This window comes from Mustela lutreola, chromosome 12 (assembly GCF_030435805.1).
Source record: "Mustela lutreola isolate mMusLut2 chromosome 12, mMusLut2.pri, whole genome shotgun sequence".
Taxonomy (NCBI): Eukaryota; Metazoa; Chordata; class Mammalia; order Carnivora; family Mustelidae; genus Mustela; species Mustela lutreola.
The window spans coordinates 95,898,486-95,917,359 of NC_081301.1; the positions used below are offsets into that span (position 1 = coordinate 95,898,486).

The window sequence follows — 18,874 nt, forward strand, 5'->3', positions numbered from 1 at the left end:
CATTTTGCCCATTTGAACATCCTTGAAGAAATGTACATTGAGGTCTTTTGCTGAGTTTTTAAATGCCTTTGGAATTTGTTTTTGATTAGATGTGGTGGTAGATGCCTGCAGACAGCCTGCCTAAAGTGTAGCTGCTCCTAATAATTCCCAGTGTATCATCCGGCAGCTGAAGAAGTAAACAAAGATTATAAACCCTTAATATCCATTTCTCTAGCCACTCAAAATACAGAGGCAAGTCAGTGCCCAAATGGGAAATGTCAGGTAGTATCCACTCACTTTGTTCTTAGGAAATACTGAAAATTGCTAGATCTACTCCTGTGAACATAGTGGCTCCAAATGAGAACACAGATATAGTATTGAGTGTTTTCATCTTCATTTAGGATTTACCCAAACATACTGTCATGAAACGAATTAGTAAGAAAGTGGAGAGAAGTTCTCTTAATAAGAATTAATTTGGGAAGTACAGGAACACATTCTATAAAACCTGCTGTGGCTACCAGATGAAAACTTGGAAGAAAATCGAATGGGAGAAAAGAGAGCTGAGAGAAAGAAACTGATTCTTGTGCAGAGAACTACACTGGAAGTAAACAGGAGGTGAATGGAGGACAGTCTTGAGAAAAATCACCTACAAGAACAAGTAAAAAGAATAATCTGGAAGACCATAAAGAGTCAATATATGATTTTTGCAAAAATAAGAACAAAAACAAGGGAAGAAGAAATGATAAGCAACTATAGAATAGAGGGTAAAGTAGAAAATCTGAATTTACAGATCAAAATGTTTATTTCACAATTCCCACTTTTGAATATGGAGTTATTTCTGTGTTTTTTAGTAGGCAGCTGGGCTTTGTCATCATTTCTTGCTATTTCGGGATCAATTCTTGAAGTCAGACTGCTGGTATAGGGAATAAGCATATTTTAAAATATGCTTTGTCAAAGTGATTTTATAGGTAAAAATGTTATCCCATTGGTTTAATTTATATTTGTCTTTCTCCTAGTGAGATTATTATTTATTTACATTTGAGTTTTTAATTTATGTCTTTTACTTTTCCCTTTTCGGTTTTCATTTCCCCTTGTCATGTTCATGGTAAAAAAAAAATCTTCATCGGGGGCACCTGGGTGGCTCAGTGGGTTGGGCCTCTGCCTTTGGCTTAGGTCATGGTCTCAGGGTCCTGGGATCAAGCCCTGCATTGGGCTCTCTGCTTAGCAGGGAGGCTGCTTCCCCCTCTCCTTCTGCCTGCCTCTCTGCCTACTTGTGATCTCTCTCTGTCAAATAAACAAAAATCTTTAAAAAAAAAAAAAAAAACTTAGTTTATTTTTTCTCTCTTATAAAGTCATTTTTTGTATAAATATTCAGTTTTTTATGTGATTATATTTGCTTATTTTTTTCTATTTGCTTAGAAAGTTCTTCACTCAGTAATCTATTAAATACCTATATTTTCTGCTAATATTTTATGGTCTTAGTGTTTACATTTAAGTATTAGTAGTTCATTTGGAGTTTATTTTGGCTTTTGGTATGGAGTAAAGATCTGATTTTATTCTTTTAACAAATAACCAGTACTTTCAGGGCTTTCTCTCCACACCCCCCCACCTCAGGGCTTTCTCTTGATTACCTTTTCCTATTGTTAGTGGTATTTCATTTTGCATATTTTAAGCAATTTTTATCTTAATATTTTAATTAAATGTTTACTGTGATCTGATACACTTTTTTAAATTTTAGGATAAGGAGAGTTTATCTTCTGTTATTACTGACCTCAACATAATAATGGAGCCCACCAAATATTCAGAATTAAGAGAATTTGTGTCTAGGTAAGATATTATAAATTTTTATTGTTTTCATTCTACATTTTTAAGTTTACCCTTTTTTTTGTAAGTAAATATCAAAATATCTCTGAAAGTGTAACATTAACATTATATGGTTTATATTCGTAATCATATATATGGCTTATGTATTAAGTCCATATTCTCTGTATAATTTTTTCATCCAACGAAAATGTAATGCATTTTCATCCAAAGAAAATGTATTACACATTAACTATGTTAATGTGCTAGACATTCTAATGTCACGAAGAACAGATAAAATCTTTGATACTCAAGGAGTTTCTAGCCTATTGAAGTCATAAGTTAAATAATTGTAGAAATCTAAAATTGTGGCTGTGCTCAGTGCTGCAGAACAGAGTTACATAGTGTTATTGAAGCATACATACTTTCATGGAGAGCATGGAGTAATTTCCTGAAAATTGAGCCAACATCTGAAAAATATGTAGGTGTAAACTAACAAAGAGGTCCTCGACAGAGCACTTACGTGTAGGCACCGTGCAAGGAGGGAGATGCTGTCTGTGAGCAGCTAATGGGGACGAGTGTGACTGGAGCAGGGTGCAAGCTGGGGCTTTTGCTTTGGCATGAGGCCTGCCAAGTATGTGAGGTCCATGTGGTCCTCACCAAATGGGAGTTTGGTCATAGGCTTGAGACCAGTGTAAAGCTACTTAAAGCCTAAGGAAAGCAGAAGTGTGATATCCTGGATGTTTCAGGGAGAAGAGCCTGAAGGGGGGCAATAGATAGAACAAGGTCAGTGATTAGCCTGTAAAAATAGTTCACACAACAGAAATTTCTAGGTTGAACTAGAATAATTAGCTGAGATAGAGAGCTGGTTGGATTTGGATTTGGGGGATATTTAGAAAGCACAGTTGTTGGCTGAATGGGAGGTCAGGAGCCACTGACAGGAGATCACTCCTTGATGATGGTGATTGCATTTGTTGAGATAGGGAAACTGGAGAGAATCATGGCAAGTGAGCTTGTGACTTCAGGCTGGAGATGATGAGTGCCTGTGAAACACTGAAGTAAAAATAAGTAGGCAGCTCAGAAGAGGTGTAGGCAGGAGGGGGAGCCCCCAAGTTTTCTGCCAGTGAGTAGAAGTTAAAGCCTTGGGCTGGAGGAATGAGATTGCTTATGGAGAGAATAAAGAGAAATAGAGGAGGAACTAGCAGTGGACCGTGTGGAATTCAGCTGTACTGCGGAGTCGAGAGAGGGCCCTGCAGAGGAACTGGATGGGGAACAACTATGTGAGGGGGGAGGAAAACTAGGAATGTGGTGTTGACCACTGTCAGCTGGAGTGACAGCTTTTCTTCCACATCTTTGAAGATCTTCTTCCAGTCGCTTCTGGATTGCATAAGTCATGACAAGAAGTCTGCTGTAATTTTTCATTTTGTTTTTTGGGCTGCCTTCAAACCTTTCTCTTAATGTTGTTTTTCTAGTTTGTCTTATTTCTACGGTATTTTAGTGTGAATATTCCCTAACACATCTTTTCAAATACTTCTGCCCTGTTTCCTATTCTTCTTCTGCAGTGCTAATTGCACATATATTGGGGCATTTGGTATGTTCTCTCAGGGTTTGGATGCTTTGTTCTCTTTCTTTTATCCTTTTCTGTCTTTCTTTTTTTTATTTTTTGCATTTCAGTTTGGATAATTTCTATTACCTTATTTACAGATTCTTTCCTTAGCTGAAGTCCAGCCCAACAGCGAGCCCACTGAAGGAATTCTTCACCTCTAATGTCATGTTTTCATTTATACCACTTTCATTGGATTCTTAATTTCTTTCTTTCTCTCTACTGACATTCCCCATTTATGAATTTGTATAACTTTTCCACTAGATCTTTTAATATGTTAATCATAGCTACTTTTTTCTTAAGTGTTTCATTTTGGAGGTTCATATATATATATACACACACACACATATATGTACAAATAATAGTGTAATTAACCAGCTGTACACCTTTGATAATTACTGTTATCAATGTTTTTTCATCTCTTGTTAACACATATTTTTAAAGTTTTAATTTTGAAAGAATTATGGATTCAGAGGGAGTTATAAATAAACCAGTATACAAGGAGATTCTATATACCCTTCATCCAGCCTCTGACAGTGATAACATCTTATATCAGTAAAATATACTCTCATATCCAGAAAATTGATATAAGTAAAATCCAGACCTTTTTCAGATTTTCCAGTTTTATAAGCCCTTGTGTGCTTGTGTTCTGTGCAATTTTATCACCTCTGTAGTGTCGTGAAACCACCACTACATTCAGGATACAAGACTGTCCTATATCTTTTTTTCCCTCATTTTAAAAATTGTGGTAAAATATATGTATAATGTAAGACTTAACCATTTTTTATTATTTATTTATTTATTTATTTATTTATTTATTTAAGGTTTTATTGATTTATTTGACAGACAGAGATCACAAGTAGGCAGAGAGGCAGGCAGAGAGAGAGAGGAAGGGAAGCAGGCTCCCCGCTGAGCAGAGAGCCCGATGCGGGGCTCGATCCCAGGACCCTGGGATCATGACCTGAGCTGAATGCAGCGGCTTAACCCACTGAGCCACCCAGGTGCCCCGACTTAACCATTTTTTAAAAAAGATTTTATTTATTTATTTCTTTGTCAGAGAGAAAGTGCACACAAGTAGGCAGAGTAGCAGGCAGAGGTGAAGAGAGAAGCAGGCTCCCTGCCGAGCAAGGAGCCCAGTGTGGAACTCAATCCCAGGACCCTGGGATCATGATCTGAGCTGAAGACAGCGGCTTAACCGACTGAGCCACCCAATACTTACCATTTTTAAGAGTATAGTTCAGTACTATTAAATATGTCAGAATGTATTTAACTGTGTACACCAAGATCTATCTTCATAACCCTTTCATCTTGTAAAATTGAGAATCAGTATGCATCAGTCACTTCCCATCTTCCCCTCCACTCAGCCCCTGGTACCCTCCATTCTTATTTCTGTTTCTGTGACTTATTTTTATTTATTTTAAAAAATATATTCTGTTTATTTATATTTATGTTTATTTTTAAAAAGATTTTATTTATTTATTTGTTAGAGAGGGATCACAAGTAGGCAGAGAAGCAGGCAGAAAGAGAGAGGGGAGCAGGCTCCCGATTGAGCAGAGAGCCCAGTGTGGGGCTCGATCCCAGGACCCTGAGAGATCATAACCTGAGCCGAAGGCAGAGGCCTAATCCACTGAATCACACAGGCGCCCCAAGATTCTATTTATTAAAGAGAGAGCATGAGCAGGGGAGAGGGAGAAGCAGACTCCCTTCTGAGCAGGGAGCCAGACATGGGGCTCGATTCCAGGATCCTGGGATCATGACCTGAGCTGAAGGCAGACACTTAACCTGAGCTACCCAGGCATCCCTGTCTGTGACTTTTAATCATGGTTATTTTAATGTTCCTGTCTGATAGTGCCAACATCTAAGTCATCTTTGAACCTGATTATGCTGATTCTGGAGTCTTTCCTGAATTTTTGTGTGTCATCTTTTTTTTTAATTGAATGATGGATTTTATCTATGGAAAATCGGTAGAGACTCAAGCAAAGTGTTTATGCTGAAGTGAGCACGTTTCTTTTATCATCCTGTTAGGATGGGGTTAATTCAAGGTCATCAGCCACTGAGCTGTGTTTGAGATTTTTATTGTTTTCCTTATCTTCAGGCTTCACATCACCACAGGTTTCAAATTCTTGCAGCTGTGGATTCAAATTCAAGTTCAGTTGTTTCTTATGCTTAGAATGGGGTTTTGAGAACCGGAGGGTTCTCCTCAGTGTCCCTGATCCACTCAGCTTTCTGCACACTCTTGACACTCCCCCGGTAGCAGTTGTGGATGCTCGTTACTTGTGCCCTGCATGTGGTGGGAGTAATGGGAGTTCTGTATCTTCATGGTCCATCCTCAGTATTTGGCAATCCTGCACCTCATGGTGTGGGCTCCCCAGTGTTCCTGTTCCTCCTCCCCAGTACAGCCAAAGCCAGCCTGGATCTGAGGTTGGTCTTGTTCCTCCCAGCAGGGTTAACAGGTGAACACTTGGTAATGGTGTAGGACCCTGGGCCCAGTGGGTTTCCTGCCCCTTCCATGGAACAGGCAGTTTTGCCACTGCCCCTCTTCCTTAAGCAATGGACCTTTGTCTTGATAACAGGAGTGTTTTCTGTCCCTCTACCAAAGTGAACTTCTGCTTCTCCCTTAGAAGCAAGGAATTTTTTTCTTCCATTGCTTTGTTGCCTCTTTTTTCAGTGGCTCGGGGGTTTGGGTTCCCATCAGAAAAGCGTTCTGGCTTCATTTTCTTCCCCAGCAGTGCTGGCACCTCCTCATGCCTGTGCCACTGACAGGACCCTGGTTTTTTTGGTGGTGTCCTTTTGTGTCTCGGGTTCCGATCTGTTCCAAAAGCACACTCTATCCCACATTTGTCCCTAAGAATTTGTTGAAATTTTAGCTGATTTCTTGTTACCTACTTGTATGGGGGCTGCTTTCTTCCCCTAAGTTTACCCAAGAGTAAACAGTTTTGTGTCATGTCTTTCCTTTGAGGGAAAAAAATCTTATTTGGTTGCCTTGTGATTTGGGGTCTCTAATGGACTTAAGGAAGGTTATGACTTACAGATTATTTAAGTTTGCTTGGTGTTAGGTAAAGATGGTCTTCTCTAGTTCTTTACATCCCAAGTAGAAGCCAAGCTCTTTCCTGATTTTTTTTTTTCGTTGTTTTTTTTTTTTCTAATTCTCATTCCAGAATAATGGACACATTGTCTCTTCATCTCCTGCGTCTATTTTACCCTTTCTTTTTTTAAGTTTTTTTTTGTTTTTATTCATTTATTTGAGAGAGAAAGAAGGAGGGAGCGAGCGAGCAAGCAAGGGGAAGGGGCAGGGGCAGAGGAAAAAGGAGACTCCCTGCTGAGCAGTGAGCCCCACACAAGGCTCATGACCTGAGCTGAAGGCAGACCCTTAACTCACTGAACCACCCAGGCGACCCTGAATATTTTTAAATAATTTTTTGTAATTGGATTATTTTTGCTATATTTTTTTTACATATTACATGAATATATAAATTTCTTCTTTGCTTCTGGGTCTCTGATTACATGAATATAAAACTTTCTGGCTTTGTCCCATGTGTCTCTGAGGCTCTGGTCTTCTTTTTTTTTTCCCCAATCTTTTCCTTCTGTGTTGTTCAGATTGGATGATTTCTGTGTGCTTACCACAACAACGAGGTTACTGAACAGCTCCAACAGCACAGAAATCCTGCGTATTATCCCTATATGGTCACAACCCATTCCCCACTCCGCCACAAAACCTGCTATGATCATCACTAGGGTTTTGTGCCTCTTACAAAATGTCAAATAAATGAAATTACATAGAGATTGGCTTCCTGACTTAGCATAAACTAAGTGAATTGAGATCCATCCATCTTTTCATTTCTGAGTAATATTTCCTGTGCTGATACTAGCATGTTTAGTTCATCCACTGGAGGACATTTGGGTTATTTCCAGTTTTTGATGATTTTGAATAGAGCTGCTGTGAACATTCAGTAGAGGTTTTTTTGTGATGGTAAGTTTTTTCTCTAGGGTAGATAATCAGAAGTGGGATAGTGGGTCATATGACTACAGTATGTTTAGATTTATTATAAACTAGCATAGTGTGTACCAAAGTGATCATACCAAGTTGCATTCCCACCAGCAATATATGAGAGTGACTAATAATATTTTAGTGAATAATTAACCTCTGATATTCATCTGATTTTAGACCTAGTAAAACTTTAGAATTTTTATTCTACATTTCTCTTTATGTTTTGCTTTATCCTTAAGAAAAAGACATTTGGAATTATTTTACTTTTCTGACTTCAAATTGAAATGTGTCACTGCCAACATTTTGTGAAAGAAATCCGTAACATCTGTTTAACATTTAGTGAAGTTTGGACTATGCTTGGGAAAAATAGATAAATTACAATCACTCTTAGGATTGTAAGAGCCAACACATACACAATGTCTTTCTATAGTGGAAAACTCTGTGTGCTGTAATGGTGTGTCCTTCGTGGAGATGTAGATGGGGGTGAGGGATTGTGACACTCTACTTTTAAATAAAATTCTGTGTTTAATTAATGTATCAGGTCAGACTGTCTTCTGTCCCTCTCTCTGAGTGTCTAGTGCTTGTAGTCTGTGTGTGTTTAAACTTAGGCTGTTGCATTTTTAAGATTCTTTTTCTTGGCTTCTTTCCTCGTCACATGATTAAGAGCTTATTTTTGCTCCTTTATTTGATGGAGATTAAAATATGTCACTTTGGCCTGTATGCTGTAAAGCAACTGCTGCTTTTTATAGGCCAATATTCTTCGGAAAGTAATTTCTTCTTTCAGATGGTAAAAAGATATTAGTAATAGATACCAGAGTAGGATTGAACAGTTAATCTCCAGTGTTTCCTGTCAAATAGATACTTACGTAGCTATGCATTAATGCACCTGTTCTGTTAGCGTCTTCATTTTCTGTGTCTGTTTTTTTTGTTTGCTTGCTTGTTCCTCAGTTCCCATTTCCTGATTTCTTTTGGATCATTTAAATATTTCTTACTATTCCATTTTAATTTTATCTAATGACTTTTTGGCCATATCTGGGTTCTTGTCTGTTTTATTGGCTGCCATGGGATTGCAGCATATATAACCTAACTTTCAACAGTCTGGTTAGATTTGGTACAATCTGGAAGTCTTGTAGCCATATTCTTCCCTTTCTCTCTGTGCTACATGTTGTGATCTTTATTGGAATTATATTCATATGTATGCATTGAAAACCCCATCACTAGTGTTAAGGTTTTTTTTTACTTTTGGTTATCATACATGATTTAAAGAACTTAAGAGAAGAATACTAGTTTTGTCATAGTCACCCAGATTTTTACCATTTCTGTTGCTACTACTGGTGGAACCTTTTAGAACACATTGTATGTATCATGGCTCTGTTCTCCTAAATACTTGGCATATATTTCTGAGAATAGTGATAGTACCTCGTATATTCATAGCGCAGCAACTGACTCCATAATTGACGTTGATATAATACTTTTATCTAATTTGCCATCTGTATCCCACTTGTTAGTTGATCTAATGATGTCCTTTTTTACATTTTCTTTTCCCCTGTGTTCCATGATCCAGTGTGGTTCCAAGTATTGCATTTAATTGACTTTCTAGATTCCTTTAATTTGGAACAGTTCCAGAGCTTTTCTTTGCCTTTTATTACTTTGCCGTCTTTACAAAATACAGTTCTTCTGTCTTTCCTACCCCCCAATAGAATGTTGCTTATTTCATCTTTGACTTTTTGTCATGATTAGTTGCTGTTATGTATTCTCAAGCCAAACACTGCCCTGCTGATTTTCTGTGCTTCTCAGCTCATGTCCGTATAGGTGGCTGTAGATTGATTGAGTCATACTATTGCCTCACTCTCCACTGGATTGCCATTGGTTTTGTTTTTGGGTTTTTGCCCTCTCTTGCAATAATAGGCAGTCCATGGGGAAATATTTTTTGACCATGCCGATACTACTCTTCATTAAAATTTCTGCCTAGATTTAGCATCATCTCCTGGTGATCTTGTGTGATCACTCTATGTTGTGATGGTTGCAAAATGGTATTTCAAGTCTAGCTCTTCCTCCACTTATCTCAATAGATGCTGTGTCTTGTGCTTAAGAAATTGATTTCCTTTTGCCCCTGTATATGTGTTTATGTGTACATATCTGTTTATTGTTTCATTCATTCTTATTCTTTAAATATTAATAATTTCTCACTCTTTATTTATTTTGGTGCTTAAATTATTTTCGACTGCCCAGTGGGAACTTCTTCATGTTGGCTCCTGAATCCATGTGATACTCCCTCATCATAATTTTTTTTAAAAGATTTTATTTATTTGGGGCACCTGGGTGGCTCAGCGGTTAAGTTGTCTGCCTTTGGTTGAGGTCATGATCCCAGGGTTCTGAGATTAAGCTCTGTATTCGGCTCCCTGGTCAGTGGGAAGCCTGCTTCTCTCTCTCCCACTCCCCCTGCTTGTGTCCCCTTTCTCGCTATTTCTCTGTCAAATGAGTAAAATTAAAAAAAAAAAAAAGATTTTATTTATTTGACAGCACACGCAAGTGCACACACAAGCAGGAATAGGGGCAGGCAGAGGGACAGGGAGAAATGGGCTCCCTGCTGAGCAGAGAGCCTGACATGAGGCTCTATCCCAGACCCTGGGATCATGACCTGAACTGAAGGCAGGTGTTTAACTCACTGAGCCCCAGGTGCCCCTCTCTCATCATATTTTTGAACACATCCTTCTATTCTAGCAGAAAAAGATTTTTCATGCTCAAAATATACCTCTCCTGCTTAAGTGTATAAATTTAAACATAAATAAATACATCTGTATTAAATGCATGTTATATACTTGTGACATATTAGTCTCTAAAAATATAATGCTGAACAAGATACATAGTTCCTGACTTCTTGAATTGGACAGTCTAGTGAATAAGCAGAATTACTACAGAATGGTAAATATTGATATAAGGACCCTGGGAATGAAAGTGCATATTTACTAAGTGGCAAAATTGCTGTATTGCTTGATATGTAGCAGTGAAAAGAACACAACATCTTTGCCCACGTGAGCTTATTTTCTACTATGGGAACAGACAATAAACAAGACTAATACATAAAGTAGGTAATCCTTTAGAGAGAGAGAAGTGGTACGGGAAACATAAAAGAGGATGGGAGATAGGGGGTGTGCAAGGTGAGGGAAAGGCATCTAATTTACTTAGCATGGTCAGGGAAGGCTTCCCGGAGAGGGTGACATAGAGTAGGTCAGGGAGCTGGCCTCCCTTAACGCATCCTAGACACAGTTGTTATCACCTCTAGGTATTCTAAAAAATGTACCGTGTTTTGCCTTATAATCACTGAGATGTAGATCTAATCTCTAGGACAAATTATAAATACAGTAAGGACAATATATATTCATATAACATATTTCATTTTGTTTTTCCTTAAACTAATGACTAATGCCACTGGATTAGGAAAGATATTTAATCACTGTGGAGCTCTTTTTTTTAATCTACAAAATGAACAAACTGGAAGAAATTATTTACAATGTTTTGCTCATTCCCAAAATTAAGGATAAAATTTTCTGAGAAATAGTAGAATTTACTTGAATTAGAACAATAGAGCTATTAGAAGAACATTCGTGATTTAGGTTTCCTTTATAACACAAATTGATTGCTGGTATTTGGAGACTGCCTCAGCAAAACTGGATCTACAAAACTCTATCCCCTCAGGGCCACCCACTGCATATGGAATTACTTCATCTGACAGATCGCTTATTGTCTGGTATTACTTGTAGCACAGATTCCTAAACTCCTTCGCTAAGTATACATGCCCACTACTATTTACAATATACTCAACTGATCTAGTTACAGAAATTCCTCAAGAATGAATTCTGTGTGTCAGATGCTGGGTTTTTGTTTTTTGTTTTGTTTTTCGGAAAAGCACTCTCTTTGGGGAAAGGAGGAAAAAAGTACAGAACATCATAAAAAGCCATAAATGGGAGGGGTTTGGAAAGAAGCTGCTCAGATTAGTCATTGTACAGGTACGCTGAATGAACAGGAATCATAGTTCAGTTACTCGTGGTGCTGAATTACACAGAAGCCCTCATGGAGTTGTCATTCTACGTTCTGATAGGCTCACTGAGACGAAATTCAGAGTGGCTTCACAGCGCCTTTTGTTGAGTGATCACGAGCTGCTGCACATTGGTCACCTCTGTAGAGAAAGCACTATTGTATAACTCTAGATGCCATGAGGACCAGTTTGGTGAGGTCTCCCTGAGAAGCAGTCCCAGTGAGTTCATCCCTAGTTATGGGACCAAGAATGGAGGAAATAAACCTCACCACTGCTGTTAATATACACTGAGGTAGTCCTTTTGCTATGTACAGGAACCAACAGCTTACATTTGATACATACATCTGAGCTTCTGTGTACTGCATGGCTAATACAGAAAAGTTAAAAATAAGTGCATGGGAGCCTATTTTAATAGGTTGTTATCTGAGTATGGTAAGGCCAGCTGATCAAGAGATAGTTGCCATTGAAAAGATAGTTTGTGGGACACCTGGGTGGCTCAGTTGGTTAAGCATTTGCCTTTGGCTCAGGTCATGATCTTTTTTTTTTTTTTTTTTTTTTTTTAAGATTTTATTTATTTATTTGACAGAGCTATATCACAAGTAGGCAGAGAGGCAGGCAGAGAGAGGAGGAAGCAGGCTCTGCTGAGCAGAGAGCCTGATGCGGGGCTCGATCCCAGGACCCTGAGATCATGTCAGGTCATGATCTTAAGGCCCTGGGATCAAGCCCACATCGGGCTCCTTCCTCAGCAGGGAGTCTGCTGCTTCCTCTCTTTCTGCCTGCTGCTCCCCTTGCTTGTGCTCTCTCTGTCAAATAAATAAAAATCTTAAAAAAAAAAAAAAAGGAAAGAAAATAAAGATAGTTTGTTACAGTTCCTAACAGCAGGAGCTCACCATGTTACTGGGGGCCACTGGGAGAAGCACTGACTGGCATGGGTCTGGAGGCAGAGGGAGAGGGGGATTATTATAGAGGTTTTTGAGGAAAGGAACAGGTGAGGCAAGGGGAGTAAGCTTAGGCTTGACTAGTTTGAATAATTTCAGGATGCTTTGGGGCACGGAGGTTGTCCTTGGTTGTCTAGTACCTGATCCTGGGTAATTAAGATAGGTGGATGGCAGCCAGAATTTTGGAAGCTTAATAAAGGAGATGATGGGTTGTGGGCTGTGGGCTCTGGACTGGTTGGAATGTGTTTGAAAAGCATGCTTGAGGCACCTGAGTGGCTCAGTTGGTTGGGTGGCTGACTCTTGGTTTCGGCTCGGGTCTTGATCTCAGGGTAGTGAGTTCAAGACCAGCATTGGGCTCCATGCTGAACACTGGTGTGGAGCCTACTTAAAAAAGAAAAGAGAATGGGTGCCTGGGTGGCTCAGTGGGTTAAACCTGTGTCTTTGGCTCAGGTCATGATCTCAGGGTCCTGGGATCCAGACCCGCACTGGGCTCTCTGCTCAGCAGGGAGCCTGCTTTCCACTCTCTCTCTGCCTGCCTCTCTGCCTACTTGTAATCTCTCCCTCTGCCAAATAAATAAATAAAATCTAAATAAATAAATAAATAAATAAATAAAAGGAAAAGAAAAGCATGCTCACAAGCAACCTTGTAACCTTGAGCGGGACAGTTCCTCCAGGGCCGGTAAGGCCCCGGATGTTAAAGCTTCAGAATACAGAAACCACATGGTCAATACAGAGCCCTTTTTGAGTCCTTTTTAAAATCCAGGGCATAGATGTCTATGAAACTCGTGGAGTAAGTACACTTGAAAATTCTGTCCTCCATAAAAGCAACAAGAAAACTGGCCAAAGGTGTCAGATTTTTCAGAACTTACGAAATGAACTGAAGTCTTGCAACAATCTAGGGAGCATTTATTTAGGAAAAACAGCAGAACATTGGTAAGTACTTTCTTCAGTGCTGTTTCCAGTTCTCCCTTACCAGCATCATGGTAGCCTGCGATTACAGTGCAGCCAGCAAGCCAGCAGCCACCAGGGGGAGCCGAATGGTTCAGATTCCTTCAGAAATTCCTTCCTGCTGAACTGTTAGGGCCCTGAAGGAGCTCACTTGCAAGGTTGCATTTACTGAACGTGAGGTAGAGCTCGTCCAGTGTGAAAGCGTTTTCTCTGGGAACATTTGTTGAAGCTACATGGGGACAATTTCTAAACTTCATGACTGCCTGAGGTGGTACATAACAGCTGGGGGAATTAATAGGTTAGGTTCAAACCTTAAAAGGGAAAGCTGGAGAATGGGATCACCCTAAGGACTTGGAAAGCCCTGACACATTCCTGCGAATCTAGAAGGTCCATGTGTTGGGTCATCTTCATACTCAGGGGACATCTGAGATGGCCCTGACTACTGTTCTCACTCCTGGCTGAGGGTGAGATTCTGCTGAAGTGACAGGTGAAGGCCAAGGGAGTATTGTCGTTTGCCTCTCTGAGTGCCGAAGGTGTGCTCCAGCACACAGAGACCCCGTGACACGCAGGTTCTAGGGGTTTAGGTGAATCTTGGTCACATGTCAGCTAACTGAGTGGAGGCTTGTGTAGCCACACAGCAGACTATAAACTGTAGATTCGTTCAGGAAAGTCACTGAACAGACAAAAAGAGCAAAAAGCACAGCAAGCTTTGGAGAGAGGGGGAATCTGATTTCAGAATTACCACACTGTATTGTTTAAAATTTTCAGTTTTCAAAAAAAATTACAAGACATGCAAAACAAGAAAGTATGGCCTTTCTTATGGGGTAAAAAGCAACTAATCAATAGAAACTGTCCCTGAGGAAATTCAGTTGTTGGACTTGCCAGAGATTTTATTATTTATTTATTTATGTATTTTAAGGAGAGGGAGCATGAGTGGGGGCATGGGGGGTCGAGGGGCAGAGGGAGAGAAGATAATTTTTTTTTTAAAGATTTTATTTATTTATTTGACAGACAGATATCACAAGTAGACAGAGAGTCAGGCAGAGAGAGAGAGAGAGAGAGAGGGAAGCAGGCTCCCTGCGGAGCAGAGAGCCCGATGCGGGGCTCGATCCCAGGACCCTGAGATCATGACCCGAGCCGAAGGCAGCAGCCCAACCCACTGAGCCACCCAGGCGCCCCGAGAAGATAATTTTTTAAAGATTTATCTATTTGAGAGGGGCTAGAGGGAGAGAAAAAGAATCCTAAGCCAACTCTCTGCTGAGCACAGAGCCAACCCGGGCTCAATCCCAGGATCCCGAGATCATGACCCAGGTTGAAATCAGGAGTCTGATGCCCAGCCCGCTGAGGCACCCAGACATCCCTGGACTTACTTGCCAAGGACTTTATTTTTTTTTTAAAGATTTTATTTTAATTAATTAATTAATTAATTAATTAAAAGATTTATTTATTTATTTATCTGACAGAGATCACAAGCAGGCAGAGAGGCAGGCAGAGAGAGAGGAGGAAGCAGGCTCCCTGCTGAGCAGAGAGCCCCATGATCCCAGGCCCCTGGGATCATGACCTGAGCCGAAGGTAGAGGCTTAACCCACTGAGCCACCCAGGCGCCCCTAAAGATTTTATTTATTTATTTGAGGCAGAATGAGTGAGAGAGAGCATGAGAGAGGAGAAGGTCAGAGGGAGAAGCCGACTCCCCAAGGAGCTGGGAGCCCAATGGGGAACTTGATCCTGGAAGTCTTGGATCATGACCTGAGCCGAAGGCAGTCGCTCAACCAACTGAGCCACCCAGGTGCCCCTGCCAATGACTTTAAATCAGCTATTTTAAATATGTTCAAGGAGCTAAAGGAAATTATGCGAATGTCGTCTCTGGTAACAAATTATCTTAATTTTCTTATGTGAGAATCTTTATTTCTAGTCTGAAAGATGATTTTCTCTGGATATAGAATTTTACTTGGGCAATCCTTTCCTTTAAGCATGTGTGAAATGTAGTGCCACTTGTTACTGGCCCCTTTGGTTTTTGGTGAGAAATATAGTCTATTTTTTCTTCTTTGCTTTGTGTTTTTTTTTTTTAAAGATTTTATTTATTTATTTGACAGAGATCACAAGTAGGCAGAGAGGCAGGCAGAGAGAGAGAGAGAGAGGAGGAAGGAGGCTTCCTGCTGAGCAAGGAGCCCGATGTGGGACTCGATCCCAGGACCTTGGGATTATGACCTGAGCTGAAGGCAGTGGCTTAACCCACTGAGCCACCCAGGTGCCTGGCTTTGTTTTTAGTTTTCAGAAATTTGCTTGTCATTTGTCTGGGTTTAGACATCTGTATGACTCTGTAGGCATAGTTTTTGTTTTGTTTTGTTTTTTATCATATTTGGGAATTATTCACTCATTTCTAGCCCTAGGCACTTTTCCTTGTTCCTTCTGAGACTGATGACATGAAGGTTAAATCTTTTGTTATTATTTCACAATTTCCTGAAGAACTCTTCATTTCCCCCTCATGTATTCTCTGTTGATACTGGATAATTTCTATTGCTTTATCTTTCAGCTCCCAGATTCTTTTCTCTTCCACCTCCTTCCTGCTATGGAACTAAGTTGGTGAGATTTGTATTTAAATTATTCTATTTGGGGGCACCTGGGTGGCTTAGTAGATGAAGTATCTGCCTTCAGCTCAGGTCATGATCTCAAGGTCCTGGGATGGAGCCCCACATTGAGCTCACTGCTCATTGGGGATCCTGCTTCTCTCTCTCCCTCTACCCCTCCCCCTCAACTTGTGTTCTCTCTCTCTCTCAAATAAATAAAATCTTTAAGAAAAAAAGTAAAAAGTAAATTATTGTATTTTTCAGGTTTAAATTATCCCCTTTTTTATCTGTTATTTCTTTGTTGATAATTTCTATTTTTACATTTCTTTCAACAATGTTCATGATGGGTTGTTTCAGCAGTTTTTTGATTTTTATGTTGAATTTTAACAGTTGTTTATATAGAGCACCTTGGTGGCTCAGTTGGTTAAGTGTCTGCCTTCCGCTCGGATCATCATCCCAGGGTCCTAGGATAGAGTCCCAAGCAGGGAGTCTGTGGCTCCCTCTACCCCTCCCACTATTCATGCTCCCTCTCTCTCACAAAAATAAATAAATACAAAATCTTAAAGAAAAAAAAAAAAGAGTTGTTTATATATTCTGGGAGCCAGACACTTATCAGGTATATGTTTTCTGAATGCCACCACATAGCTTCTTTTTATTACCTTGATAAATAACTTTTGATGCACAAAAGGTTTGACTTTTATAAAGCTTACAGTATTTTTTATTCTGATATTCATCATTTTATCATAGTTAAGAAATCATATTCAAATTCAAGGTCAGATATTTGCTTCTATACATTCTTTTGAGAATTTTGTAGGTTCTGTATTTAGTCCTTTGATCCATTTCGAGTTAATTTTTGCATATGATGTAAAAGGAAGGGTGCCACTTCATTCTTTTGCAGTTGAGTGTCCATTTGTGCCTGCATATTTCTGAAGGAACTGTTCTTACCCCCATCGAATGGTCTTGGCACCCCATCAAATTGAACATGGGTCTTTGATTTTATTTCAGGGCTTAATATTATTCCAGTTATCCAAATATTTATGCTTTTATTCGTTTCATACTGTTTTGATTACTGTTGATTTGTAGTATATTTTGAAATTGGGAAGTATGAGTCCTCCAGCTTTTTTTTCCTTCTTCAAGATTGTTTTGGATATTTAGTGTCTCTGAATATGAAATAAATATTCCATATGAATATTAAGCTTGGATTTTCTATTTGTGCAAAAAAAGGCCATTGGGATTTTTTTTTAAATTTTTTTTTTAAAGAATTTATTTATATATTTGACAGAGATCACAAGTAGGCAGAGAGGCAGGCAGAGAGAGAGAGGAGGAAGCAGGCTCCCCGCTGAGCAGAGAGCCCGATGCAGGACTCCATCCCAGGACCCTGGGATCATGACGTGAGCTGAAGGCAGTGGCTTAACCCACTGAGCCACCCAGGCGCCCCGGCCATTGGGATTTTTATAGGGATTGCATTGAACCTGTAGACCACTTCGAAGTGTATTTCTGTCTTAAGTGTTAAGTGTCCTGACCATCACAGATGTCTTCCCATTAATCTGGGCTTAATTTATTTTTTAAAAAATTTATTTATTTATTTATTGAGAGAGAATGAGGGGGAGAAAGAGTGAGTGAGCATGTGTGTATACACAAGCAGGGAGAGGGGCAGTTTCAAGCGGACTTCAGGCTTACTTTAGAATCTTTCAGTAATGTTTTGTAGTTTTCAGTGCATAAGTTTGGGCTTCTTTGGGTAGATTTATTCCTATGTGTTTTATTCTTCTGGATAGTATTGTAAATTGAGTTGTTTTATTTTTACATGCTTCATCACTTGTAGAGAAATGTAAGTGATTACATTTGCCTGTATTCTTAAGGGTGTGAGTTCATAATTTACTTCTCTTGAGATATCTTTGTCTGGCTTTTCTATCAGGATAGTGCTGGCCTCATTCTTTTTTTTTTTTTTTTTTCTTTACTTTTCTTTCAGAGTCTGAGAATAATTGATGTTAATTCTTCTGTGTGTGGGTTTTTTTGTTTGTTTGTTTTGTTTTTAGGTTTTATTTATTTGTTTGACAGAGATCACAAGTAGGCAGAGGGGCAGGCAGGGAGAAGAGGAAGCAGGCCCTCTGGGGAGCAAATAACCTGGTGTGGGGCTCGATCTCAGGACCACAACCTTAGCTGAAGGCAGAGGCCCCAACCCACTGAGCCACCCAGGCAGCCCTCTTCTTGAGTGTGAGTTCAGTAGTGAAACCATCTGGTCCTAGACATTCTTTGCTAGTAAACTTTAATTATTGATTCAGTCTCTTTACTTGTTATAAGTATATTCAGATTTTCTATTTCTTCTTGAGTCAATTTTTGTAGTTTGTATACTGTTAAGAATTTGCACATTCCATCCAGATTATTGAATTTGTTGCCATACATTGTTGAGGCATTCTCCTATAATCCTTTTTATTTCTGTAAGGTCATTGATCATATCCCTCACATTCATTTCTGATTTTAGTAATTTTGAATTGTCTTTTTTTCTTAGTCCACTTAGCTAAAAAGGTTATCTGTTTTGTTAATTTAAAAAAAACAAAACCCAAATTTTGGTTTTGTTTATTTTTCTGTTCTTGATTGCATTATATATATTTTAATCTTTACTATTTCTTTCCTTCTGCCAGCTTTGTGTTCAGTTTGCTCTTCTTTTCTAGTTCCCTAAGTATAAAGTGAGGTTATTGATGAGATTTTTCTTCTTCTTTTTTTTAAGATTCTATTTATTTGACAGAGAGATCACAAGTAGGCAAAGATAGAGAGGGGGGGGAAGCAGGCTCCCTGCTGAGCAGAGAGGCCGAGGTGGGTCTTGATCCCAGGACCCTGAGATCATGACCTGAGCTGAAGGCAGACGCTTAACCCACTGAGCCACCCAGGTTTCCCTCTTCTTTTTTTTTTTAAAAAAGAGTTTTTGCATACCTTTGAAAATCAGTTGATATTATTTCACACTGGGTGTTTATTTTTTTCTTTGCACAGCTTTTGCTCTTTATGCGTTTTGCT

The 18,874-nt window shown here is 39.4% G+C and overlaps 1 protein-coding gene across 2 annotated transcripts in view; it reads left to right on the top strand.

The window, feature by feature from the left end:
* CENPP (centromere protein P) overlaps positions 1-18,874 on the top strand; it is a 228,456-nt gene that overhangs the window by 25,744 nt on the left and 183,838 nt on the right. For both annotated transcript variants that reach the window (XM_059141097.1, XM_059141098.1), the window contains exon 4: positions 1,718-1,806. In XM_059141097.1, the coding sequence (XP_058997080.1) occupies positions 1,718-1,806 (89 nt within the window). The remainder of the gene's footprint in view (positions 1-1,717; positions 1,807-18,874) is intronic.